Raw genomic sequence first — 27,480 nt, 5'->3', positions numbered from 1 at the left:
GTGCACAAGATCATAGAATACCAAAGCCAATTATAATCTTTAATGACAGCATGTCCTAGGATTGCAAAGCAAGGTTATTGAAGAGTCATCATTGAATTTGTTTGGAAATGATTCTAATAATTTTCATATATATCACAGTTAATGGGATGCTACACTGAAATGGTGAGGACTGGACTAGAGTGAGGACAAGACATTGCAGTGCTCAAGGATAATACTGATTCTGATTCACTACCTTGGATGTCACACTGTTATTTCTGTGAATGCTCAGAAGATGTTAAACCTAGTCCAAACCTAATTTACATAAACTCAGAATTTTTAATCACCTTTTTCTCCATGGGCAAGACTCTATGTATGTATATATAAAAGCTAATTTTGTTACGATGGCTCTACCTCCCCATGGAGATAAACCAAGTAGACCTACATTTAAGCTTCAAATTAAGTATTTCATGCAAGGGTTTTCTTTATACATGCACAACTTTATGAAGGAAAATGATAGCAACATTTTTGCCCAGATAAGAAAAGAAATAAGGTGAAGTTAGTTTTTTTTAGGCAGACATGCTCTGAGAGCACTGTATCGGCTGTGTTGTATATCTACATTGTTTTAGCTTTACAGGCAGGCAATAAATTACTTTGAAAAAGGAAAATCAGTTAGTTAAGAACTAGAGTTCCAAGACTGATATTAGGACTGTTATGCATGTTTTAGGCCATGATTATATGGGCTGGAAAAACTGAGAGAAAACATGTATGAGCAGATAGCATTTTTTAAAGTTTTGCTGAAAAAGTGCCTGTACTTTGAAAAGGATGAAATTTCTCTGTTGAAGAAAAATTCCATGCTTTACATGGAACCTAAATGAAATGAAAATGCTGAAAATTATTTGCTATATGAAAAGAAAATCCATTAAAATCAATGCGTTGCTTTCTTAAAGCTCATTAATATGGATAGTATTATCTATTGCTTTGTATTAATCTAAATTTCCTGAGTCAGAGACATTAGCTTACTGGACATTGTTTCAACCATGAATGAAGTGAGGCTATAATAAGAGAGAAATTACAATGCTTTGAAATTAATTCCATTCTTTAGTGTAATATTCTTTTATGGAAATAAACACTGCAACTTCATAGCTGCTGATCTAATTCACTGTTCTAGTTTAATTCCAGAAAGTATCAAGGACTTACACAGACTCATATCTGATACATATGCTCAGTGAATTTTACTGGAAATGACTAGTGTAGAAGAAAAATGGCAAGATCAGGTTTTAAAAGGGATTGAGAAACTTCAAGAAGAAAGGTTACATTCCATAGAAAAATATGGTTCAAATGAGATGCAAACAACTCATAAATAAATGAACTCAGTATGCAGATTTAATGAGCAGATAACTCAATAATGTTATTCCACAGCATTTCATTCTTCAGGTAGCTTGTATGAATTGCTGTTCTCAGCAGAGACATTTAAAATCCAAGGAACCTGCAATCTTGAAATCCTCACTAAAGAGAAACTGTAGCTGAAGTCAGTTTGAGTTCTACTTGTGTACAGATTGAAAAGAAAATGCTGAAAAGATTTCCATATTTGTCTTTTTTAATGTTTTAGTTGATAAAGTGCAACAAGCATAAGACATAGAATCATAGAACCATGGTGGTTTGGGTTGGAAGAGACCTTAAAGATCATATGGTTCCAATCCCCCTGCCACAGGCAGAGAAATCGTTCACTAGAACAGGTTGCTCCAAGCTTCAACTAGCCTGGACTTAAATATTTACAGGGATGGAGCATCCACAGCCTCTCTGGGCAACCTGTTCCAGGGCCTCACCACCCTCACAGTAAAGAAGTTCTTCACATCTATACTAAACCTACCACTTTGAAGCCATTCCCCCTTGTCCTGTCACTACATGCTCTTTGTTGCTCTCCATCTCTCTTTTAGGTTCCTTTCAGGTACTGGAAGGCTACAATTAGCTCACCCCTAAGCCGTCTCTTTTCCAGGCTGAACAATCCCAATTCTCTCAGGAGACCTTGTAGGTGCTTCATCCTTCTAATCAATTTGGTTCCTTCTCTGAACTCACTCCAACAGCCTGATATCCTTCCTGTGTTGGGGACTCGGGAGCTGGATGCAATGCTCCAGCTGGAGTCTCACAAGAGAGAGAATCACCTCCCTTGCCCTGCTGGCCACGCTGACTTTGACACAGCCCAAAACACAACTGGCTTTCTGGGCTGCAAATGCACATTGCTGGCTCATGTCCAGCCTCTCATCCACCAGCATCCCCAAGTCCCTCTCAGCAGGGCTGCTCTTGATCTGCTCATCCTCCAGCTTGTATTGATACTGGGGTTGCCCCAACCAAAGTGTAGCACCTTACACTTGGTCCTGCTAAACCTATAACCTATACTATTATTTATTTTAAACAGACAAATCATATCACTTATACTGTGAAGTATATTACAATATTGTCCACTTTTGAGGACTCCAAAGCTTCCTCTTTGAATTTCATTCACAATTTCACTCACCTTTATACCACTGAGGCTGCTCAGCCCCCTTCTGATTTTGAGAGTAATGAAGTGTTGCATGCTCAGCCAGTCACTTTAGGGCCGTTCTGTATTTCAAATGTGATTACCTTTACATGGTTTTCTTATTTTGGTGTTCGGGAATGATACAAGAGGTATGATGTGGTCTTTCAAGAGATTTTTCTTATTTAGTAAGTAAGAGCTTCATCCTATGGAAGTGTTGTACATTGTCCTTAAATACTACACTGAATTCTGTGTCATGAGACACATAAAACTGCAAGAATAGCAAGAGAACTTGCTATTTATCTTGTTCTTTGGTCAGAGTTTTTTTTTTTTGAAGTGGAAAGATCCCTGAGAACTGAGCATTAACATATCCATCAATGTTCAGCATAAAAAACCCAAAGGTCCCAGATTTCCTTCACAAACAGAAATCTGAGCAGTATGGTGAATCTACCATGCTCAGGATATGCTGAGGGTGTGCAACTGGGCACTCATTGCAGCTCAAGCTGTGCAACTCATCCAACACATTCTCTAGGTGTCAAACATACTGTGTTGGCCTTCTACAAAGCCTGCTTAGTGTCAGTCTGCATGCATGCTGCATGTACCATGATTTATGTGTCCAAGATCCCTAGATGGACTGCTCAGTACCTGAGAGGTTCCAGATGAACAGCCAGATCAGCAACCTAGAACAAGCTGAAACAGGCATTCAGCCATAGGAGTGGGAGATTTGACAAGAACACATCAGAGTAGATTGGAAGCTTTTGAGAAAAAAGGTTTCCTGCCTAGTGCTTCATCACTTCTGTTCTGCACTGGGATATATGGAAAAATAAAGCCTTGATACAATTAGTCTCCTCCAATTTCTTGTCTCCTGGGAATCTGCCTTTATGTTGCAGCTGTCCTCTGTCACTTAACAGACTCAGTCTTGGTCTCAGAACACAAGTTTTATCAGAAAATGGAGTACATATAGTATTTCTTCCATATTTCATCTCGGGTTTGTAACTATGCTGTTTATTCCTGGAGGATGTCACTTATGACTAATATAACAAAGCACATTAGCTCTGCAAAACCTGCAGCCATCTGTGAGAAAAACAGAAGAGAAAACAGGCCATTGGGACAAACAGTCCCCTAGATGTAATTTCCCAGCTGGGATGTTATTCAGTGTGGCCCAGTGCCTAGAAGCCTTGTCTGTTTCTGATCTCCAGGTCAGTTTCAAAGCAGTTTTGTAATAAATGGCATGTTTATGTGTCCACCAAAAATAGCAGTAGCTGTTAAAGTTGAAACCATTCAGCATGGCTGACACAGTCTTAAGATTCTTTCTCCTTAATTTCTTGGCCCAACTGTTTTGCAACCTAATGTTGAAAAAACACAGTTCCTATGTGTATTTGTTTTGGATAAATATCTAATTATCATGCCATTATGACTACAGTTTTGGAATCTCTTTTTCAAATGTTACATTTTGATTTTTGGAAGCACAGAATTGAAAACACATACAAAAACAGCTGAGTTTCTGCAGATTTTATTTTCTTAACCAATTTGTCACCATCTGCAGTTTGTCCTTTGTAGAAATGTGATTTACTCTGCTTTGCAGGATGCTACATCGTACTTTTCTTTTTGGTTACAACTCCTTCCATTTTAACTTATTTTCTTCTTTCCTTGATGAAATATATCCTACTTTCACCCTGATTCTGTTAAGATTCTTTTTCTGCTGTATCAGTCATGATTTCTATGGCCCAGTTTAGCCAGGGATCTGTAGAGCACAGTATAAAAACTGCTGTGATCTCTCACAGCATCTTTTGGAAGAGCTTCTGAAGGTGCTATAATGCAGAATAGATGTCATGAATTTTACACAGGCCTGGCAGATAGATTCAGCCGGTGGCTGCCCTCTTGGGGCAGACTTAGTGCTGTGATGCAAACTTCCACAATGTATTTTCTCGTCCTAGGAGCAGTTAGTTAGCTCATAACATAAAGCAGAGTGATGGGAATATATTTTTTTTCAGTGGAAGGTTCATGCTAATGAATTCTTTTTGTTTCTTCACAATGTTCATAGTTATCAATTAACTGCCTCGTTTGTAATTAACAGGTCATATTTTTGACTCACATAAGAATTTTTCTTAGAACCTCAGAAGTCACTGCCAGGAGAGCAAGTCTCACATTGTCTCGGAGTAGTGCAGTTATATTTGTTGAGTGTAATTCTCAACACCCCATGATTAAGCAAAGTATAACAAATAATATTTTTAGCTTAATAAGAGTCCCCAGAAAACTGATAGTAAGATGTGCAAAACCAGAAAAGACTAAACCGTATTACAATAGCCTGTAAAGCATTACTGTATGTATCTGAACTCAAGAGAGACAACCCATCTTAGCTATACTTCCTGCAGTTAGTGTAAACATTATAGGCCTAGCATTTGTCCCACTTCAGAAGTAGATCTAGATTGATGGAGCAGTGACAGAGATGTCTATTCTGCTACTGCCCCAGTGCAGACCATGCTTGGGCAATTGCCAGAGAAGACAGAAGGAAAGATGTCATTGCTCTGTTACCATCAAGTCCTTGGCTGTTGTAGGATTTGTCTTACCTAGTCTGTTAGAGAAGAGACTGATAAGAGAAACAAGCAGCCCTAGCAGCTTTCTGGCAAACTTTTTGCTTTTTCTGCTTCTCATAAGAAGATACCATCTTTGGTAATATAAAATAGTCTTTGCAGCAGCACTCAGGAAACTTATTTCGGAAGGTACAAGTCTTTTGGCTTCAGGGGACAATGCATATGTTAATGCCAATGCTAAATATTGTCCATTGTTTCAGAGTAGCTTGCATATGTTTGTTTTTACTTTCAAACAATAGGCAATGCCCCAGGGTGACAGTGCATAGGCTGAATGGGTCCTTAGAATGAGAAAACACGATTTGTCAAATGACTTATTCAAAAAATTCCAAACTGAACAAATTCATTTGAACAGCTCTATTATGCTCCCCTGGTGTGCTATTCTTTAAACAGAAGAACCTTATTAGTGTAACAGGCACTGCAGGCCTAAGATGTCAATGTTTTCTTTGGATCTGTGTTGGAATCTACGTATGTAGGAAACATTTTCATTTTCTAATTATTACAAATGATGTTCTGTTCTTTAGAAACAGAAGTATTTTCAGGGGGAAAAGTTAAGCTCAGGAAGAAGCCAAGTAAACACTTTTTACTTCAGGTTTTCACTAAAATAACTAAAACAAATTGACCAAGCTCATTGGATTTAATCAAGCTATGAACTGCTATGACTATAAACTTTGAAAATTACCACTCAGTAACAGATTTCTGCCTGTAAGCTATCTTTAGACTAAAAACATGTACTCATTGCTGGATTGCTGCAATGCATTTTGCGGTTTTATTAGGCAGTATGTTCTTAAGTCAATCTATTAAGTTTGCTCTTTTAAAGAAAAGATGCTAGATGATAGTTAATGCTGTATTATGAAGGCTATGTGTGTTAAATCCTACACTCCTATGTGCAAATGTTTTCCTTTATAATAGAATCATAGAATATGCTGAGCTGGACAAAACCTATCAAGATCATCGAGTCCAGCTCCTGGCCTGTGCAGGACACCCCAAAAGTCACACCATGTGCCTGAGAGCACTGTCCAAATGCTTCTTGAACTCTGTCAGGCTTGGTGCTGTGACTGCTTCCCTGGGGAGCCTGTTCCAGTGCCCAACCACTCTCTGGGTGAAAAACCTATTCCTGACATGCAAACTAAACCTGCCCAACTCAGCTTCATGCCACTTCCTTTGGTCCTGTCAGTGATCACAGGAAGGAAAAGATCAGTGTCTGCCCCTCTGCTTCCCCTCCTAAGGAAGTTGTAGACTGCAATGAGGTCTCCCCTTAGTCTCCTCTTCTCCAGGCTGAACAGATCAAGTGCCTTCACCTGCTCCACACATGCCTTCCCCTCAAGGCCCTTCACCATCCTCATGGCCTTCATTTGGACACTCTCTAATAGCTTTATGTCTTTTATGCTGTGGTGCCCAAAACTGCACACAGTACTCAAGGTGAGGCCTCCCCAGTGCAGAGCAGAGCAGGACAATCCCCTCCCTTGACTGACTGGTGATGCTGTGCCTGATGCCCCCCAAGACATGGTTGGCCCTCCTGGCTGCCAGGGCACTGTTGACACACATTCAACTTGCCATCGACCAGGACCCCCTTTGTTAAAATTCATAGAGTTGGTGATTGCCCATCTCTAGTTTCTCCAGGTCTCTCTGCAGGGCCTCTCCGCCCTCAGGGCATGTATGTGTTTACTGCTGGATGATGAGATTTAAGAGTGAAAAATCAAACCTCCAAACTATACTGAAGTATACCTTGGCTTATTCAGAGCAGTACTATCGAAGAGTGATATCCCTTCATGAGCACAGAAATACAAATTTGTTTTTCATAGTATCTTGTGGTTCATTTACACATCTGGACAGTATTCATGCAGATTTACTGTATAGGCATGCAGACCTACATCTACTAAAATACAGTGGCTGTTTTTCCTAATCATGTAAATCCTAAATCATGTAGGACTAAATCATGTAGGACTAGTGATGTCACCATAGATGGTTATGAATGTTGCAGAAGTAGTGCAATCAACAGAGAATATCTGTATTATGAAGATTTTCTCATGCGCTTTCATTAAGGCTGAGGAAAGACGTCTGTTCAGAGCTGATGACATATAGAATTAGGTTGCATTTTAAATTACTGACCAATTCAAAAAGCAGACTTATGCTTATCCATAACAGTAAATATATGCTGTGTCCTTGCAGGTGTTACTGGAATGCTAATATGTGTCTAACACTCAGAAAGTAATCTCTCAAAGATTAGGTACAAATAATACAAGTAAATGCGCCTTGGTGTTGTACACCCATTCTTACTCTGACCTAGTTTCCATCACCCTGAAACCTTCATGTACATTCCCTCAAAACATGGTAGCATATCTAATCAGCTTCAGCCCCACAATTATTTTTAGTCTATTTTATTTTTGATTTTGGGTTGTATCTGTCAGATTCTTAACATCAGTCTGTCTCATCTGACCAGTAGTTTACACAGCAGTATGGGATAAATTCCAGGACAATTTCTTGGTTAAGGTATCAAAATTTTTAAAGTTTGTGAAAGTGAAGTATATATGTATGGGGCCTGGAGCTCTATACTTCATTTTTTGTTAGGCAGCTCTGACCAGAAAAAATGTCACAATGTGAAACTGGACATCAGATTGTTGCACAGAAATTACAAATCCATGCAGGTAGTATTAATAGCTAGAAAATAACTGTGTTCATCTTATAGTTGGATATAGTCACTCTCTGTTTACAATATGAACTGATAGCAGTGCATTATTACCAGAAAACTTGAGGGTGTAAAATTCTTTAGTTTTGACTTTTCTTGTTTATCCTTTTAAGACCTTTTATTTAATTTTTAAGCTTCTCATATTTGGGCATTAAATAAAAAAAATTTAAAAAACATTTAAAAAAATTTTAAATGACAGAAAGGAGCTATATACAAAGATGTTTCTCTGACATTTTCCTTATTCTTTGTCTTCTCAGAAATAATCAAGAGATAAACTGCATTTAGCCATATGAGCATCCAGAATACTAAATTCACAGATCCATATGGCATTGCTTTTCAGTCATGCTTTTTGGGCCAGCTTAATATTTAATTCATGAACAAATAGATGTGATAAACAGAACAACAGTTTCCAGACGTGCATAATTTCTGTCTCTTTCCTAGCATATGAAGGCAGATACACAGAATATTGCTTTGATTTGGGCAACGCCTAAAATAGCACTCTGGCGGGGGGAGGGGGGGGGGGGGGGGGGGGATCCAAATACCTCCAATGGTGAACAAAGGGAGATTTAGACCTGTGTCAATAGGAATCAAGGGTTAACAACCAATAGAAAGAGGCGAATGACAACCAATGAGAAAACTTCTTGAAACTTCCTTTCAGACCACCACATACATTCCTAAAGGTTGAGATAACTGTTATCTCAGGGGATTTTGGGAAAGAGAAGGATGTCTTTGCAAAAAAGATCAAGGGAATCCATTCTGTGCATTTAAACAACATTAAAAACCTCATTTTTAGGGCATTTGGGTTAGCTTCTTCATTCTCTTCACAAGTCCACTTCTGACAGGACTTTTTCCATTCCAGATACTGTAAATCCATTGCCACATGCTACCTCACATATTGTCATTAATATATTTTTAATGTTAATGAGGTCTGTATTTCATACCTTTAAAAATGGATATGCTATGGTCAGGAGGCCCTGAGTGGTGCAATAGTATGTTTTCTCCCCTGATGCCTCTATGGGTTTCTGAAAATCGGGAGCTGTCAAGTTGCATGGGGATTTGGCCAACCATGTATCCCAAAATAAAGCATTTATATCAGAAATAGTGTTGAGCCAGGTTGCTAATGCAGACTATTTTGCCTCTGCACGTTGTCCTAAGAGAGACAATATACATGTTTTTGCCATTGGAGAAGGACAAAGTTTGAAAAAGAGTAAGAATTTATTGCAAATATTTGTCTGGATCACAGAAAAGCCATGTGGTTTATCTGCTCTTAGTGCTGCAGGATTTTGAGTTAGAAAAGAATCTCATTTTTTTATTCCATGATTTTTCTTGTCAGATACTTTTTATCATAGATTTTGTTCTCCTACAATTTCAGCATCAGATTTTCAAAAGTATCTAACACATCTGGTATGATTTCCAATAACTAGCTCTGTTTGATATTCTTCATTTGAGAAATTATTGCACTTGAATATCTCCTTTTGGGTTCAATGTCCACTACTTTCAGGAATACTTTGTAAGCTGTTACAAGTCTGACCCCAAGCTCAGTTAAAAATATATCTCTATAATGCTCATAGAATTTATGTGATTACTGTCCTCTGTCTGTAAAAGCCTGTTTCGGTGCTTATTTGCTGAATATGCAGCTTTAATTTGTGCTCATTCAGCAGGAAATCTTATCTGATTCAAGTGGAAGCACTTAGACTTTATGAATCAGATATAATAGATCCAGAGTCTTGATTTGGTCTTCATAGTTGGGTGGTAGCTGAGTCCAACTGCACAAGTGGGGGCATTGCATTGCAAACAAAACCCCCACATATTTCCTGCCATGGTTTAATCCCAGCTGGCAACTAAGCACCACAAAGCCACTTGCTCATTCCCCTCTAGTGTGACTGGGGAAAAGAATCAGAAGGCTAAAAGTGAGAAAACTTGTGTGTTAGGATAAACACAGTTTAATAGGTAAAGCAAAAGCTGTGCATGCAGTCAAAGGAAAATAAGGAATTCCATCATCCCTTCCTGTCCACAGCCAGGTGTTCAGCTATCTCCACGAAAGCAGGGCTCCGTAACTCCTAACAGTGACTTGGGAAAACAAATACCATTAGTCCAAATATCCCTGCTTCATTCTTGTTCCCCTTAGCTTTTTTTAACTAAGCATGGTATGGAATATCCTTTCATCCACTGGGGTCAGCTGTTCCAGCTATGTCCTGTCCTAGCTGTTTCCCATCCCAGCTGCTTGTGCACCCCCACAATACTGACTGGTGTGGCAATGTGAGAAACAGACAAAAAAAAAAAAAAAGGGAATACCAAATAGCCTCATTAGGGACCCAAAATACCCTGGAGGGCGAATTCCAGGAATCAGAAGTTCCCTGGATTTATAAGAGGATGTTCAGCTTGATATTTTATGTAACACCAAAAATTATTTCATCCTAGCTGAGGTGTGAAAGTTTCAGGATCTCTGGGATGGAAGGACTTATTAAGATAAACATAGGCTTGGAAAATGTAAAATAATAGAAAAATAATAAAAAATAACAGGAGATGAAAAGCTGGCAAAGGCTTTAGCCTGTCAATTATTGAATCAGAAAAGACTCTGCACCAAGTTAAAGGTCTACCAATACCAATAGCAACAAATATTCTCAGAGGGACAGAGTTAAGGTTGTATGTGTATTTTTAACTTGACCAGCACTTCTATCCTTTAAGTTAGCATTCTTTGAAACATTATAATACTATTATATGTAGGATCTGATGAAACATTTTGTCTTTTTTGTTTCTCTCCTTGCTTTTGTCTCCTGTAACAAAGCTGAAGTTCCATGTTACCAGTTCATCTCTTTTCCATACCTCAGGATGGTACATGTGTCCAGAAACACAGGCCAAAACCAACAGATTTATCACAGCCTTAATGACAGCTGGCTGCATGCTGAGTGAATTCTTAAATTCCCCAAAACTACTTTTTTGCCAAAACATGTGGAGTTGCAGCATTCAACATTTTATTGGGAACGTTATCTCCAAATGAACAGTGACTCCACTGGAAAAAATTTGGTATCAGCTATAGACCCATTTTTAGCTTCTTGTTTGGTGAAACTTCAGAAAACATAATTAGCCATATGTTGAGAGATGTTCTCCAAGTCTTAAATTTAATTTTTGCAAACCACATTTAAGCACTACCTTGTCCTCAGCTTTACTCTGTTGGAATCAGAAGACATGGGATTTTTTTAATGAGAATGTGATTCTTCATATTTCTTTGGGTAAATATTTGTGTTTATGAAGATTGTAGAACTGGCAGTACTAAAGACTGAAATCTCCCATTTGTTTATATGGGAAGATCTGTGCAGGCAACAGTACTGGAAGCATCCCCTACTTCTGTCACTTACGAACTTCAAGCCTTGCATTGGTATTCTCAGAGGCAGAAAAGTAGAGCAGTTCAGAAACATTCATTCTCCCCCACAAGTATTTATACTGAAAACAAAACAAGATTACTTTAATCAAAAGCATGCACAGAAAATTTTAAGGTTATGTCAAAAATAAGAGTTCCTACATGAAAACCAATTTTTTTCCAAATTAAATCTACATAAACTGTCAGATTTCAAATTGGATTAAAACAAATTGAAAGATTAAATCATATCTGGCTAAGTCTTGGTATGGAATTATAGTCAGGTGCCTCATGATACCACCATGTCTCCTGATTCAGAATTCCTGTTTGGGCAGTTTCTCCTCAGGAAGTTTTCTGCAAAATGAAGTTCACTTTTTGCCCTGAAATAGCAGTTTGGACTATGTGAATCAGCTAAATGTCGCATTTCTGTTTCTATTTGTAGAATAAAACTTTTGCTAGAAAAGTGGTAAGGCTAGATTTTTATTTTTATGACCAAATGAGTTTTCTTTGGTTCATCTCTGACTACAGGTGGTCTGGTTCCAGCTCCTCATTCTTTTACAAAGTAAAGAAGGATGAGTTTTCTTGCAACATCATGGTCCATGTCATACATGGATCAGAAATGTACAAAGGATAGAATGAAGGGAGAGAGGAGCATTTGGGACAGTTTCACACTGCTGACTGGTCTGACAAAGCTTGCAATAGAAGTAGAACCTCTGTAGCCTCTGTGGTTTCCATCCCAGCTGTGTTGGGAGTGAATTCTGTGTAATTGAAAGTCAAGTCTCTTGGCTATAATCATTTAAAAACCAGTCCCCATGTTCTTGTGTTTCCACATGTTTGTATTGATAGCAAGCTGTTATCTATCTGTTCGATCTTACTTTCATTGACTTGTTTGCCTTGCTTTTTTCAGTTGACCTCATTGCCACTTGAAATGCAAAACATTTAGATTGCTGATGATCTGTTTGTAGCAAGGTTAAAGAAGGAGAAATAACACCATGTATTGACAGGACTGAGAACTGTATGTCACCCTTATTTGCAGTTGGCTCTTGATGAACAGCATCATTTTTATCAAATGAGAGTGGCAGTTGCCTTTTGCAGCTCACAGTGAATAAAAAAGAGAGTTTCTAAGCTCTTACATGAAGATAAATGTAAGGATAGTTTCCTGAGGCACCTCACTTAATGGTAATCCATTGACATGAATTGCAAGATTACTAGAAATTGTTTCATGACTGTCTCATGGCTCAGTATTGAGTGAGTAACATCACACTGTGTGATATAGTGCAATAGAATACGAGGATCTAAATATCCAGAGTAGCAAAAAGCAATTTGAGAGGAAAAATTGCACATTTAATCACATTTTACTAAGTATTGATATCAACTGAGTTGCTTGGTAAAGCTTTCAAAGCACAAATAGCAGAGTGTTGATCATTTAACTGGGCTTTTATTGATAAAATTTATTAATCAAGGGGATTGAGGTTAAGGATTTATTTGTTTGTTGTAATGGGGTAGATGAGGTTAGTTATTTACTTAATCTGTTTCTCAGTAGGTGAAGGCTTTTTTAATTTTACAGCTGACTTTAAGTAGAGAAGAATTCATTTGTTTAAGTAAAAATATCTAAAAAGAATAAAACTTTCTCTGCAGACAAATACAACTCTGCAATATCTGTTTTATAGTTGAGGAGTAGGTAGGGTGTTTTGGTTTGTTTGTTTATCTGTAAATATTCAAAACAACAAAACTTGACTGTTATACTGTAATGCATTTCATACAATACTGATGCCGTGAATGACCCTTCCCCCCCAAAAACAGGACTTCAAGCCACTTTAGTGTAGGGTAAGATAAAAAGTAAAGGTCCTTTAATAACACAGGGCCTACAGCCCACAGGAATACATGATGACATACATGTGTTCCAGTTCTAGTTTCCATGTCTTTTATAATAAGATCCCTCCAATCATTGCTTTACACATTTCTCAGTCCAGCCTCAGTTCCACCCCCGGTCCAACCCCCTGGAGTTGGGTCTGGGGTCGTCAAGACCCTCTGTCTTCATCAGCTCTTCTTCCTCAGGCACACAAAAGTCTCTTGGAGTTCATCCAGTTTTGACTTCTGGGTCACTCTGACCTATGTTTATGTTTCGTTCTGTAGGCCTTCTGATATCCTTCAGCTCTTTACCTTGGAAAGGAGTCTAAACAAGATTAATTAACTAAAGGAATTTGAGCTCCCTGTTCTGGGACAGGGGTAGTGATAGAAAGGCATTAAACTGTTAGAAATATTAACCCTCTAAAAATCCACAACTACTGTGTTCCTAAAATCTACAAAATGTGAAAATCAGAACAAAAACTCCTTTGGCATCAATACCATTGCTACAATGTTACCAAATACTTAACAATTATTTTCATCATTTCCAAAGGAATTTAATTTTTTGTGCTTACAGAACAGTCTAATTCTCATGACGTGTGAATTATAAATGTTTTTTTACGTTCTATGGTTGAGCATTTGACAACTGTTATTGACTCAATTTACTCTGATTAGCTCAATCTGTAAGCTTCTTCACTTGTAAGCAAAAGGATATTTTAATTCACAATGCATGCTAATATGGTGTAAATAATGAGGTCTTGGAAAAAAAAAAAAGTGGATCCAGCATGGATTTTTTTTCTTTCCCTGGTATCCAGATGTACAGTTTAGTAAAGATTATGAACAAGTTTCTGCTTAGAAATTGTTTTAATCTGAAAACTTAAAAGGCATAATCCCATCCACCCTCAGAACACACGCACTCATGAAACTGTACATTTAGCATTATGTTTTTCCTTTATTGGTTCCATTAAAATCTATGAATAATGGCTTCTCATGTGGTAATTTAATTATGGTTTGGAATAAGTGGTAAAATGGAACAGTCTCATACATTAGGGAGGAAACTGATAACAGAGGGGTAAAGGTGAATTATATGGAGCCTGGGAACTTAACTAGAAATAATGAGATAGTGAAGTTTTTGATTGAAAAGCAATGGCATCTCCACAGTGAGTTCTGCTGAGAAGCTGTTGTGGTTTAGGAATGGCACTCCCCAATTCAATACCCGCACTAAGACTCCCCAAACTACGCAATGCTCTTTCTCTCACTCCCCCACCTTCCCCTTGTCCCCATTGTGCCAGGATGGAGAGGAGAATTGAAGGCACAAAAGGCAAAGATCACGGGTTGAGATAAGAACAATTTACTGGAAACAGCAATGAGATAAGAAAATGAACAGTAACAGTATGAGTGACAGAGGGTACAAGAAAAGAAACAACTCACAGGTTAAAACTCCCCAATAACAGACAATACTGGGTGGTCCACATACACACCACAGTTTCTCAACTGGAAGGAACATTTTCTCCCTGGAAGACAGTCCCTTTTTCCTGGCCCCAGTAATGATGTGAGGTGGTATAGAATAACCTCAGGATCCTAGCCATGTCCCCTCATGGCTACTGCAAAAATTGACCCTGGAACCAGGACAGTAGTAGAACTTGCAGAAGCTCTAGCACATGAGATATTCAAAACTGAGCTGAAAAAACAGGAAAAATGGACTGTAAGGAACCAATTTTTCTCTGGCAAAGAGGTGGACTAGTGACCTAATATCTCTTTTCTACCGTTAGCAGCTATAAATCTTTTTGAACAAATACTTGGAATTCTGTATGTCTTCTAGTCTCACTTGGACTTCTTTTGTATCTAGTAGCAACAGATCATTATCCTGTTAAAGTGCTTGACTGTAAATAGCTTTATTTTTGGTCTTTCTTACTGGACAAAGTTAAATCTTAGGATATGTAGAGTCATGTTGTACCTACTTGTTTACTTGCAGTAGAGAGGAGAGAACTCAGAAAACTTCTTGTCCCAAGAATCACAAAAAAGCCCCCTAAAACTGGCCAGCAGCACAGGGAGTTTCAAACAGTGGGAGAGCAATGATTTCATTGATTTTTGACATTTTGAATTCTAACTATTTGCATTTTGTGTTTTTTACAGACCATCTGAAAGGAGAAATAACCCAGAGACACATTCAGAGAGCAGCTCTAGGTGAGACCATAACATTTCAGGTACCATAGAATACATCTGGGGCAATAAGCTCTCTCCCAGGGCTGTCTGCTTGTGAGGCAGGTTTTATTTTCTATGACAGTTTTTGCCACAGTATTACAATAGTCCATGCCATAAAGAGCTTGGACTCTGCCTGAAATTTGACACAAAAGGCATCTTATTTTATGTGTGGTGAGAAAAAGAATGCAAAATTCTTACATGTTTTGGAGTTTGGTCTCTGATTAGCCTAATTGGGATTCCCATTAACAGTCATTGATTTATCCTGAGACTGAACTAATAGGCATGTTGCCACAATCTCTCTAATATCCTTTTTAATTTTTCTCATTCCAAGAGGGGCTGCAGGCATATACAGGTAATTTCTCTTACATCTAGTTATAGAAGTTGAGAAGTTATTTCTTGCACTTTCTGTTGACACAGCTGGGAAGCTAAAAGTGTCTGTGTAAGTTGTTCACATAAGTGTAAAGTCATCCAAATTTGTTCTAAGATGCTTTAAGCTGACTCCACTGACTTTGTATTGAAACAGCCTTGGAGTGTCCATATGAGAATTCCATTTTTAGGACAATAAACTTCATCTCCTCTCCTCTCCTCTCCTCTCCTCTCCTCTCCTCTCCTCTCCTCTCCTCTCCTCTCCTCTCCTCCCTGAAGTTCAGTCCAAAGGTGGTATCTTCAGTACAGCATGGATGTTCTTTGCCACTTTAAGAAGTTACATCAAGATGAATCATAGCAATTCTGTTTATGAGTATCCCTTATTCAGTGTTTTGAAAAATGAAATTATATATTCTGAATGCATGTTTCAATTTGAATGATAATATTTGGTTTTGTATAGGGTTTTTTATTATATAAAAAATTGTATTTCGACTGCTGTTTTCAATAAGTAAACTGCTTTCCATAACATAGGTAAGAATAATTTTTTCATGTCCTCAGGAAATGCCATAATAGTGATTTTACCATTTCCATTGTAAGTATTCTATTAGTACTCTAAAATATAGTAGGCAACCCATGTTTTTTTGCCTTTTGTTTTGAGCACTGCTCTCTGCTTATCATCACAAAGTCTGTACTGGTCAAAGTGTTTTCCAGTCTCTGAATATTTACACTTAATATTTATTCTATGAGCTGGGGACTATTATTTGCCTGCCTGCCTTTTTGAGTGAATGTTCTTCCAAGGAGTAACAGGTGTCAAGTTTCCCAGGAACTTCTCAACAACCAGAATGTCATCAAGATATTTTGTACTGAAAACTGCGTGGTAAAAATTCTAATTAAGAGTCTGTTGAAATCCCAACATGAAATAAAACACACCATAGTTACAATTAGAAACCAAGTTAACATCTCCCAGCTGCCTTTTTTTCCTTAAAGCATTTTATGGTTAAAACTCTTGAAGAAGCTATTCTATTTGGACTTTAAACAGTGTAGATCTGTTTCCCTCATGGCTGTGCTTAAGATGTGGATTTCTTATTGAAGAAAAACTCCACTCTTTGTCCATTGCTCTTAGCTATGTCTTTTAAAACACCATATGCTGAAAGTTCACAGACATAAACAGATGGGAATTTTCATCAGAGACAAGGGATTGCTCCATGTTTGTCACTACACATCCAGAAACATTAAATATTTTATGCAAAATTGCAAGGATTCATTCTTAGTGTGACTTTCATCTTTATTAATTGTAAAAATACTTCTTTTAGTGATCTTCACTGACATCTTTCAAAGTAACATGCTCAACAACATTTTTAGGCAGGATTTAAAATTCCTTTTGCATGCCTAACTGCATTTTTAGGCAGGATTTTGAATAAAATAATGTTCATACTGCTTAAGTATTAACAGAGCAAAAACACTGGGTTGCCAGTGTGTTTCTGGGTGGAAAAGATAGGAGAAAAGAGTGGGGTAAAAAGCTTTCCCTGGAGTTTGCAGTGGTGTAGAAGAAAAGTAGGGTTTTATTTGATTCTAGTGAAGCACAGAGGCTTTAAACTAGCATTTCTGTAAAATACAGCACTTGGTTCTCCATTTTTTTTCCGGTGTTACATTGATAGAAAATGTTTGCAAGCAGGCTAATGTAACGTTATTCACCAGCACTGGGGGAAGTCTGAATCCTAAGTTGGACCTGCCTGATGACATAGGATATCCTGTGTAATGGGAAGATGCTTCCATGCTGTCTGTTTCTTTATAGTGTATTTCAGTCTGCTTGCTCATCTTTCTTAATTAGGAGTGAAAAAACATGATCAATACCAGAATGAAGCAGAGACAGACAGTGCTGTATAATCAATATATCAGGGAGTATTCTAACCAGTGTTAGGAAAGAATTTCAAGAAATGATTCCTCCAATACTTATGGTGCTGCCACTACCACATATGCTGTACCTGATGGAATATAAATATGTTGTTTGGCACATTTCTGCTTATCTGAAGAGTTAGACTGGGGAGCTGCTGCTCCCACTTGTCCAGAGTGTTAGGTCACAGAATCACAGAATGATTTGGGTTGGAAGGGATGTTTAGGTATCAGAGAATCATATAATCATAGAATCGATTGGGTTGGAAAAGACCTCCAAGATCATCAAGTCCAACCCTTGGTCCAACTCTAGTCCATTTACCAGATCATGGCACTCAGCGCCACGTCCAATCTGCATTTAAAAATCTCTAGGGATGGTGAATCCACCACCTTTCTGGGCAGCCCATTCCAATGCCTGATTACTCTCTCTGTAAAGAATTTTTTTCTGGTATCCAACTTAAATTTCCCCTGGCAGAGCTTGAGCCCGTGCCCCCTTGTCCTATTGCTGAGTGCCTGGGAGTATCATCCAGACAACCCTCCAACCATGGGCAAGGACATCTTTCACTATGTCAGGCTGCTCAAAACTCCATCCACTGTAACCTTGAACCCTTCCAGTGTGGCCCGTGCTGCTAGAAAAGCTGGTCAACGATGGTTTGTATCGGGTATATAAGTGTATGATAGTTCTCTGCAACCATTGCAGTGTCTTACAGACATACATTAAAATTAATTAGACTAATAATTATAACTGTCTTGAACTCATCTGCTGTGATCTGTGTCAATGGAAAGCACATAGCACTTCCAAACTGCTGGTTTGCATCAGAGTTGATCTGTTATTTAAATAAATCCATATTTAAATAAAATTATTTTGGTTTCTTTCACTGCTTTACATCTTGTAACTGAGATGACATTTAACTTTTTTTCATATGAAGCAGAAGATTCTTGATCTATACTAATGCTGTGAAATGAGGAGACAAGTGTTTTCAGTCACAAAATGACAGAAGCTGAGAAAACTGGCAGTTCATGTTTTCCCACACAAATCCAGCATAGTCCATGGAGAATAATAGATAGCCCGCTTTAAGACCATCATTCTTGGTGCTGAAAAATGATATCTTACATATGGGCTAAATATAGCACTTTAGAGAAAAAAGTCCAGAATTTTAAGAAGTTTTTTGTTTGTTTGGTTGAGGGGTTTTGTTTTGTTTTGTGTTTTTTGTGGTTGGGTTTTTTTGGGGGGTTGGGGGCTTTATTTTTTTTTTCTTTTTTTTTTAATTTTTTTTTTTTGCAGAAGATAAAGCAAGTTGTTCCCAGTGCTACTGGGCATCCAAAGGTTAAAATATGCTAAAGAGCAGTGTAGTCAGTTTGCAATAGCCTCAGAATAAGGGAAATATTTCTCTTAGAAAATCATAATTTTGATATGCACAATGTTTCTGTGTGTTAAGTTCTTCTGTGTATTTTTGGTTGAAATGTCAAGCAACAGTGGTGGTTTTGTAAAAACTCGCTGTTCTTGTGCATTCAGGGAACTGATTTTATTCCCAGGGTGACCTCTAGTGGTATCAAGGCCGTTCACTTTTAGTAATGGTTTGATTTCTTTAGTCTGTTTCAAAGAGTAGGAATTCTGAGAGTGACAGAAAGCTGGTAAGATTGTGCTTGTTAAAAAGGAGGATGATTTTTCACTTTTGTTAAGACAAATATCCCAACAGCAAAATGTGCTGAAAATTCAGAAACCAGTACCTTCTTGCCTTTTTTTTAAAAGAAGGGTTTTACTCCAACAAAGGTAAAGATACTTTTGAATTTGCTTCATACAATTATTGTAGCATATTAAGTGCTTTTAGAAATATTTACCAAATAGTTTTTAAGCAAGTGCTCTAAATAGTTATGGAGAATTTATTTTGAAAACACATATAAGTAGGTTTATAGGACATTACAAGTAGACTAGAGAAGCTTGTTGTTGCACTGTATTTAAATCATTGTGGTTATTTCAGATTTGTCTTGGTGGAAAAAAGCATAGATTTTAGCTTGTGGGAACTGTGAAGTTACACAACATAACAAACTTACTCTCTTGGTTCCACATGCTGTTTTGTGCTTCAGGTCAGCACAGCTTATGGCTAAAACCATGACCTCATGAAGAGTTTTGTATTTTTGTATCTACCAGATCCCTCTGTAAAGTTGTTCACAATCAGGAAAAGGAATATGGATTCAAAGCAGCAGCTAAACAAGCAGAAATTATTTCTTTCCCACAGTACTTGATGTTTATTCTTAGGTAATATATTTTGATGTTTTCCAGGTATTACATTGGAACTGAGTTTAAAACTGTAGGAGTATGTTATAATAAGACATTTCTTCACCTGTCCCTTCAGGCCTCAATCTTACACAGACCTTTCTTTCCATAGGTTTTGCTGCAGTCTTTCTAGGGTATTTCATAGTTTTATTTGTTGCTGTATTTTTCTGTTACTCTTTTTAAACAGGTTTTTCTAGGTACAGTGCTAAATTCTTCAGGCAAATTTGAGTTTTCACTTTCATTGTGTCTTGAAGAAAGAGAATATTGCATCTTTACTGGAAGCCTTTGCAAATATGTCCTCCTGAACTGTCAGAGAAAATTCTGAGATAACTTGTATGTTCCTATTCAGCTGCCATATGATCCACTCAATTTCAGATGTCAGATCTCAAAAAAGAGCAAAGTCATCTTTGGATTGAATGATATTTTTATTAGGAGTCATGAACTTGTAGCACAGCTATTCAGTTCTCAGTTTTATTGACACTGACTTTGGCATTTCACTGTTATTGGAACAGCTTGCAGCCCCTCAGCTTTCTTGCAATAAGTGTTTCTTCTGAAATATTGAAAAGTTCACTGCAAATTGTGTTATTATTTAGAGACTCCTGGTGTCAGCAAGTAAACAAGACAGAACCTGAAGATGAAGCTCTCCATTCTCTAGTTTGATCTACTAAATTAAGATATTATGATTCTGTGAGGATAGTTACACATTGAAAGAGGTCATCAGAGAAGTTTGCAGGATCCCTGTCCATGGAGTTTTTCGTGACATGTCTGGACAACCTAGTCTGGTTCAGTTCTCACCAAACTCCGAGCAGTAGTTTGTTTGGACCATACAGCCTTCCAAGGTCCCTTCCAACCAGAATAATTCTATAATTCTAAAACAGGGCTTGAGCTGGAGTGAGCAAAAAATGTCTTTTATGCACACAGGCTACTGGTTCTAGGCCTAAGCTTGTTTGCTTTTTGAAGCATCTCTCTATTGGCTCTAAAAAGCTGGTAGAAAGTTTAACTAAGAATAACATGCAGTTTAAGGTACTGTAAACTTCTTTCTTCTGGCCATCACCAATGACTATGTTGGGCAGCGTGACTAGTTTGTGTAACCCAAGGCTTCCTCTATGAAGGCTCTCTGAAATAAACAAAACTATTGAACTCTAAACAACAAATGGAGCTCTTTCATATCTGCATTTCTTTGCGCTTTTCAAGGCAAATATCAAACCCAGGAGAGCAATTTTTATCTATCTGATCATGTAAAGGGTAGGACAAGGAGTGAATGAGAAATAGCATGGGTAATATGATATCCAGTGTTTCAGAACAACCTGCAGATCTGGTGAAAAATTTCCACCATTTTACATTTTGCTGAAATAGCTGAAGGAAATTAATTTACTCCTTCTTTGCTCAAAAATTTTTGCATGTTTAAGATCAAAGATAATAATTACTTGGAATGAGTAGCTACTAATAATATCCCACAAATGTGCAGAAATTGGATAGAGTTCTCCAGATAAGAATCTTGTGCATAAGTTGAAGTTTTTTCTGGATATGTCAGGATTGTATCTTCTCAGTATACAGTTCAGTGTAATTCAGCCAACACTTACCAGAACATCAAGCTCAATGTCCTTTCCTTCACAGGTCATAGTAAAGAGCTAAATTATGAGAAATCCCCAAGTACCTCTGTATCTCTTGTACCTTCTTGGACTGGTAGCCCATCACAGACAGCCCAGCTGTTCTGCAGCTGCAGCTGAGAGGTGTGTGCTTGGGAAGACCAGCAAAAGTGTGGGATATGAGTGTGGCCAGCAGGAATAGGGGATTCCAAAACCATAACCTGGTCCCTACAACTTCCCAAGTTGTACATGATCCTAATCAAACACATGTGCCACAAGACTGAAAATCATCTAAACAAGTCTTAAAGAATAACATTCATGGTGACATGAAATCCTCTATTAGAACTTCAGAAATTTTCCAAACAACTCATATATCATATCAATATTTAGACAAGCATTCAGGAAACTGTTTTAGAGGACCAATGGAGTAGCCATGTGGGAGAGTGGAAGCAAAATTTTCTGTAGTACTTTTGTCTTTATTGTACACTTAACTGAGGTGGAGTCTTAACACATCTCTGCTGTTTGCACAGAAAAAAAGCACAAGATTCATGATCAAGGGGCTTCAGGCCCCATACTTTTTGTCTTATTTGGGCCAAGAGTTAAACTAAACACTTTACAGTGCAACCCTGTGTTCATAATATATTGATTTCACCAATCATGCTGTGTCTTTCTGTTTTTCATCTCATCTACTTCTCTCTTGCCAATGAAAGTACTTTTACTACTACTACCTTGTGACAGAAAGATCAGAATTGCTCAGACTGATGCTGCCATACACATTTATTTGGTTGGTATTCACTTCTTGAATCAAGGTCGAAAACTCCTTTATTATATAACTGGAAATTACACATCAGTTTCATGACCCACCCATAGACACCTGAAATAGAAGTTAAGTGTAAACATGTATGTTTATTTTTCTTTAATATTGTTTCAAATGACATTGCTATAAATTTAGCATACAGTCCAAAATAAATGCTTTTGTGCATTGTCTCAAGCATTTGTGCTGACAACCACAGACAGGGTGCTATGCAGAATGCAGGTGAAACATCCCTGATTTTTAGAAAAACTGGGTCTATTGAACTGATCCCACAGTTGCTGCATGAATTGCATTCCCAATTGTGATCTGCAAGCACAAAATTTGCTGTCTATATTGTTCATGCACAGTAAGACTGGCACTTCTCAGAACAGAGAATCCTCAGCAAGAAATATGGATGCCCTGAGCCTCAGTATTGCTTCTGTGCTCCGTGACACTCAGTGTGACTGCACTTTTAGCACCCTTAGATATTTCTTATTCTTAGGAAATTTGTGCTATATTATTCTTACTAATGTTCTTACCTTGACCAGGCATTACTTTACAAAAGTTGTGGTAGTGTCTTACTGCAACTGCAGTCTGCATATTGGTGGTAGAGTATTCCTGATGTCTCAGGTTTGTGATAAACAACCAACTTCAGAAGTATTTCCCACCCTTTTCCTTCAAGAATAGCATAACAAAGCTTAGCAAAGAAATGGGTTTTTTCCCATGAAAGCTCTTGGATGTTGTAGAAATGAACACTTACAAAGCCTCAAAGCTTATGGGTGACAAATTGCACCCCTTCTTGGGAGACAGAGAAAGATCATTCAGATATATCAGGTATGATTTTATCTGATATTATGAACAAGATAAATGATGCAACAGTAATCTCATGTAACCTTATGGTAAAATGTATTAAGTGTAGGCAAGAATCTGCATTAGTAGGGGGTTCCTGGCTAAAAGCCAGGCTATGTTACTGTTCTACTGGATTAACTGGTGTGTATGGAACACATTAAATTTGAAGCTGCCTTTTTTTCCCCCTCTCATATATTTCACTTGTATATTTGGAAACCAAGAGATAATTTTTAGCCACGGTGGTTTCAGAAACTTTCATGGATTAAGTGAAGCTGACATGAAGGTAATGTCTTCTGTTTTGCATGCCATGTATTTTGAGGAGCAAATATATAGATTACTAGTTCCAAAGAAGAAATTGAGAGAATTGAAGTGTGAGCCTGTATTTAGCCAAAACATTTCACTGAGATGGGAAACAATAGCTCTGCTTTCCAGGTGTACACTGAAAGTTAGTTAGTTCAAGCCAATATTAAGCCAGTAAAACAATAAATACCTCAAAAACCCAAAAACATTAAAAACACCTAGCATACCAATTAGACTTTTTTACTAAATTCAGTGATTAAAGTAAAAATCAAAATCAAGAAAACACACACGTCCCCTGCACATCCATTAACTTTCAAAATACGGGAAATAGGGCAGTGTGTTTCAGTGTATTCTCATGACGAATTGGCTGAAATTTCAAAAAATCTATTACATTAGGTTGGGTAAATTGCTCTAAACCCCACAATATAAACTTATCCATACATTAGGATATTTTCATCTCCTCTTGGCTTGTATTGTGCCATCTTTGCATTTGTATAAGGTACACATGTGGTGCTGAATGCCAAACAGACTGACATGGCCCAGGTGAGGAATAAAAAAGAAAAAGGGAAGCATTACGTGTAAAGCGATCCTGAATAATGATGGATGGCTAGTTCTGTTTTGAAAAAAAACAAATGACAACATATGTTCCAGTTTGAAAGCACTAAAGCCTGAGTTTGCCAAAAGCTGCAAAGCTGATAAATAAATCATTAAATATATTAATGGGATATTGAATTCAATTCTAAATTTGGTTACTTGAAATTACTATAAACAGATAAACACAAGACTATCTGGTGGAAAAATTAAAATATTTGACTGCAAAAGTACAGCTGGAGGGCAGGGTACAATGTTACTTGAGGAAAGGACAATAAATGCCCAGGAGTCTGACTTCTAAGGATACACTCAAGTCAAGAAATATACGAGCGCTCCAGAGAGCATAAAGTTCAGGGTCACAGAGAGTTTCTTGTAAAATTTTCTGACTCTGGACAAGAATCTGCCAGAGTATTTCAAGTTGTTGCCAGCTTGCAGTAAACCATGGTTATAACACTTGGTATCTCATGCTAGAAATAGCATTTTTCATCCATGCTTTCCATATTGCTTTGAAATAGTAATCCAGTTAGCAGGTGCTATAATTTCTTCCTGGTACTGTGTGTTTTGGTGATGTGGAATGCATAAAATCTACTACTTCCTGTGCTCCAAAACTGGCCTTTCCATTAGAATAAAATAATTAAATTTTAAAATGCCTCTTACAATCTTCTTCATGGAAAAAAAGCCAAAAATCACAAACCTTTATGATATGAACTGTCAACTCATGCACAGCTCACCTTCTTCTCTAAGCAGGCAGCTGGTATCAATTGTATCCTGTGCCTCACTTCCCCAGATGGGTTGTATGTGAAGATGAAATAAAAAGAGTTAGCCTGAAAGCAAGCATAAAGGTTGCTAGCTATTTCACTACCCAGGGTAGCACTGTCAAAGTATATTCTTTACATATTGTGACTCAGTATTCTTAAAAAAACTCTCACAACTGAGAATTCGTAATTTTTGACTCAGCTGCATGTGTAGTTATGCTAATGTAAAGAAACTAATACTCCTTATCAGTACATTGCTAACTACTGCCAAAATAACTGTTGTCTAGAATTGGATGGAGGTATGCCAACAGAAACCCCTAGTACACACAGAGCCAATGTTTTCCTAAACATGGACTTCATACCTCCCTTGCACCCCTGAAACCTGGGTCTGCATTATCCAGGATTAAATTGCAGTTACTCCATTTGTTTCCCAGGAAAAGTCTCTGGGGCACTTAATGTGGATGTGGTATTCCACATCAGTTGAATGGCTCATCTCAGCTGATGCACTAAAGCATGGAGCGAGACAGTACAATCAAGTTTCATATGACAAACTGTCAATCAATGAATTAAAAGTCAACCCTGAGTGAACAAAGCAGATACCACTATGTGTTCTTCTGTGCAACTGCAGAAAAGATATATGGTAGTTAATATTTCAACAGTAGCACCTCTACTACATCTTTTAATGCATTGCATATTTTTTAAAGTATAAGAGCAAAAGTTGATGTTATTTTTTAGTGTTTTGTAATTTGCATGTATTCCATATATATGTGGTTTATAAACACTTTCTCTTTCTGTGAGGAAAGGCAGAAACATACAAGAAAAAGAAACTCTTTAGAGCAATCAAAATCTGTAGCAAAAGAAAGTATTTCTTCTTAGGTATCTGAATTAAATTTGTGAGTAAACATTGAGCTTTACATGTTTTACAGTTTGTTTACTCAGTTGTCCCTCTCATGTTGTTTTTAAAGTAACTGAGTGTATGTACTGAAGAATGTTAACATTAGACATGAGATAGGAGAAGCCAGTAACCTCTGCTTTACCTTCCTCGCTTCAGCTGCAGCTGAAATTGCCTGGACTGGTAGGGGGAGAGAGGTGTGAGGCAGCAGCAGGAGCCCAGGGGCAAAAAGAGGCCACTGCAGGGATTTAGAAAAGGTAAAGAGGAGAGGGGCAAAAAGAAGTAGGGAATGAAGAGAAGGCAGAAGCAGTAGAAAACATAAGAGTTGAAATGCAGTCCACCAGACCTTAGATGTCTTTTGCTTGGAACACCAGGAAAGAGCCATGTGTTCTTTTGATTATATTACAGTTGGTAGTTTCAAAAAGGTCTAGTCTTTAGAGCAGAAAGTTATTAAGTTAAAAACCATGTTTTTGCAATGAGCACACATAACAAAAAGCTGAAACGAAGACTGTATCAGCTTGGGAAAAGACACTGGACATCTTACAAAGCAGTGCCCAAGTAGGCATATCCTGCACTTAACTTACCACTGGACTTCATCTGGAACAGTGATTAGATGTCTTCTGTTTTTGCAACCTGGGCACACTGACAGATGTCTAAGTTTGAGCCATTTACCCAATGCTATTTTTGCTGCTGGGGCCCCGTTAGCATGCAGTATGCTCATTTCTTTCCATTCACAAAATTGTGCTGCTCACCTCCCCCATAGCTGTGCTTCTGCCATTCATCACTAGCTAGGGATAATGGGTGTAATTTTATTCAGGGGAGAGGATGATGGATCCCGTTTATGATAAAAGTTCTCATTTCATAGAAAAGGCTTTATTGTCATTTCTGAAGGTAACTTGCAACCAAGTAATCCCTTCTACAGCATGTAATCAGCAGAAGCAAAATATTTTTCATGGTGTTTTTATGCATGTGACAAAATTCAGCCTACATTTGACTGACCTTTCAGAGCTAACATATAAATATTTTTCCAAGTACTAGGTGTCCTAATAAATCAAGGAAGAAAAGTTATATTCTGGCCTTGTATCACTCCATAATGACTAGCAGAATTTGGTGATGTTTTCATGTAGGTTAGTCCTCACTTCAGAAACAGCATTAACATTTTAAGATTATACTGCCTCCCACTCTGTTCCCTTCGTTTTAAAGGGTTGGACCTGCTGCCTCCTGAGCTCAGACACCATCACAGATTGTGCAAATAGGACAAATACACTTCAGTGTGCTCAGCAGAGTTTCCTTTAACCACTGCTGAAGTTGGCTCACACTAGGTCTGGCTGGAATATTCATGGAAACATATTAAGGATTCTCACATGGTCTATGAGCATGGCTCACTTGGGAGGCAGTAACTCCCTGAGTCATTTCAGTTTGTTCCATGAGAGCACGTTTGTCTCCAGCCTGGATCCTGTGTACTTATGAAGGTCAGAACAAGTGTGAAGTCTCAGGAGCTCTGCAATGCCTCCCTACAAGTTCCCCATGGAGCTCTGCGCTTCCCCATATGATGCCTTCTCTTGGGGATGAAATCTGACAAATCAGAAAATCTTCCTCCACTATAATCATGGAAAGGTTTATTGCTTTCCTTAAAGGTTCTGGCATGATTATGATGGCATTCTTCTTATCTGTTGTGTTCAGGTATAACTTGTTATACAATGCCACTGAGTTAGCATCTCCTCTGCTGTGACGTTTGCACCTCCTGTCTTGTGCATTCACTTTAACATTCCAAGCCATTTATAGTTTTCCCTTTTGAGGGTACCCTCTCCACCACAAATGTCTTCACCCTATCCTTCTTTTGTAATCTCCTGCAGAAAAGCCTTTCAATGTATGAAATGAGAATTGCTCATGGACTTTGTCCACCTTCACTGTCTGTATTAACATGCTTCACCTAAGTACTCCAATGAAATAAAATGCTTTTCAGCTTCATCTGTGTTAAGCTACAGG

At 37.9% G+C, this 27,480-nt stretch overlaps 1 protein-coding gene across 1 annotated transcript in view; it reads left to right on the top strand.

The window, feature by feature from the left end:
• KIF6 (kinesin family member 6) overlaps positions 1–27,480 on the top strand; it is a 162,062-nt gene that overhangs the window by 117,547 nt on the left and 17,035 nt on the right. Inside the window, exon 15 of the mRNA XM_071548023.1 lies at positions 15,117–15,167. Coding sequence (XP_071404124.1) covers positions 15,117–15,167 — 51 coding nt within the window. The remainder of the gene's footprint in view (positions 1–15,116; positions 15,168–27,480) is intronic.

This window comes from Pithys albifrons, chromosome 2 (genome assembly GCF_047495875.1).
Source record: "Pithys albifrons albifrons isolate INPA30051 chromosome 2, PitAlb_v1, whole genome shotgun sequence".
In the NCBI taxonomy this organism is placed as follows: Eukaryota; Metazoa; Chordata; class Aves; order Passeriformes; family Thamnophilidae; genus Pithys; species Pithys albifrons.
Note: the sequence above shows the minus strand (reverse complement) of the source record. Positions and strands in the feature narration are given on the sequence as shown.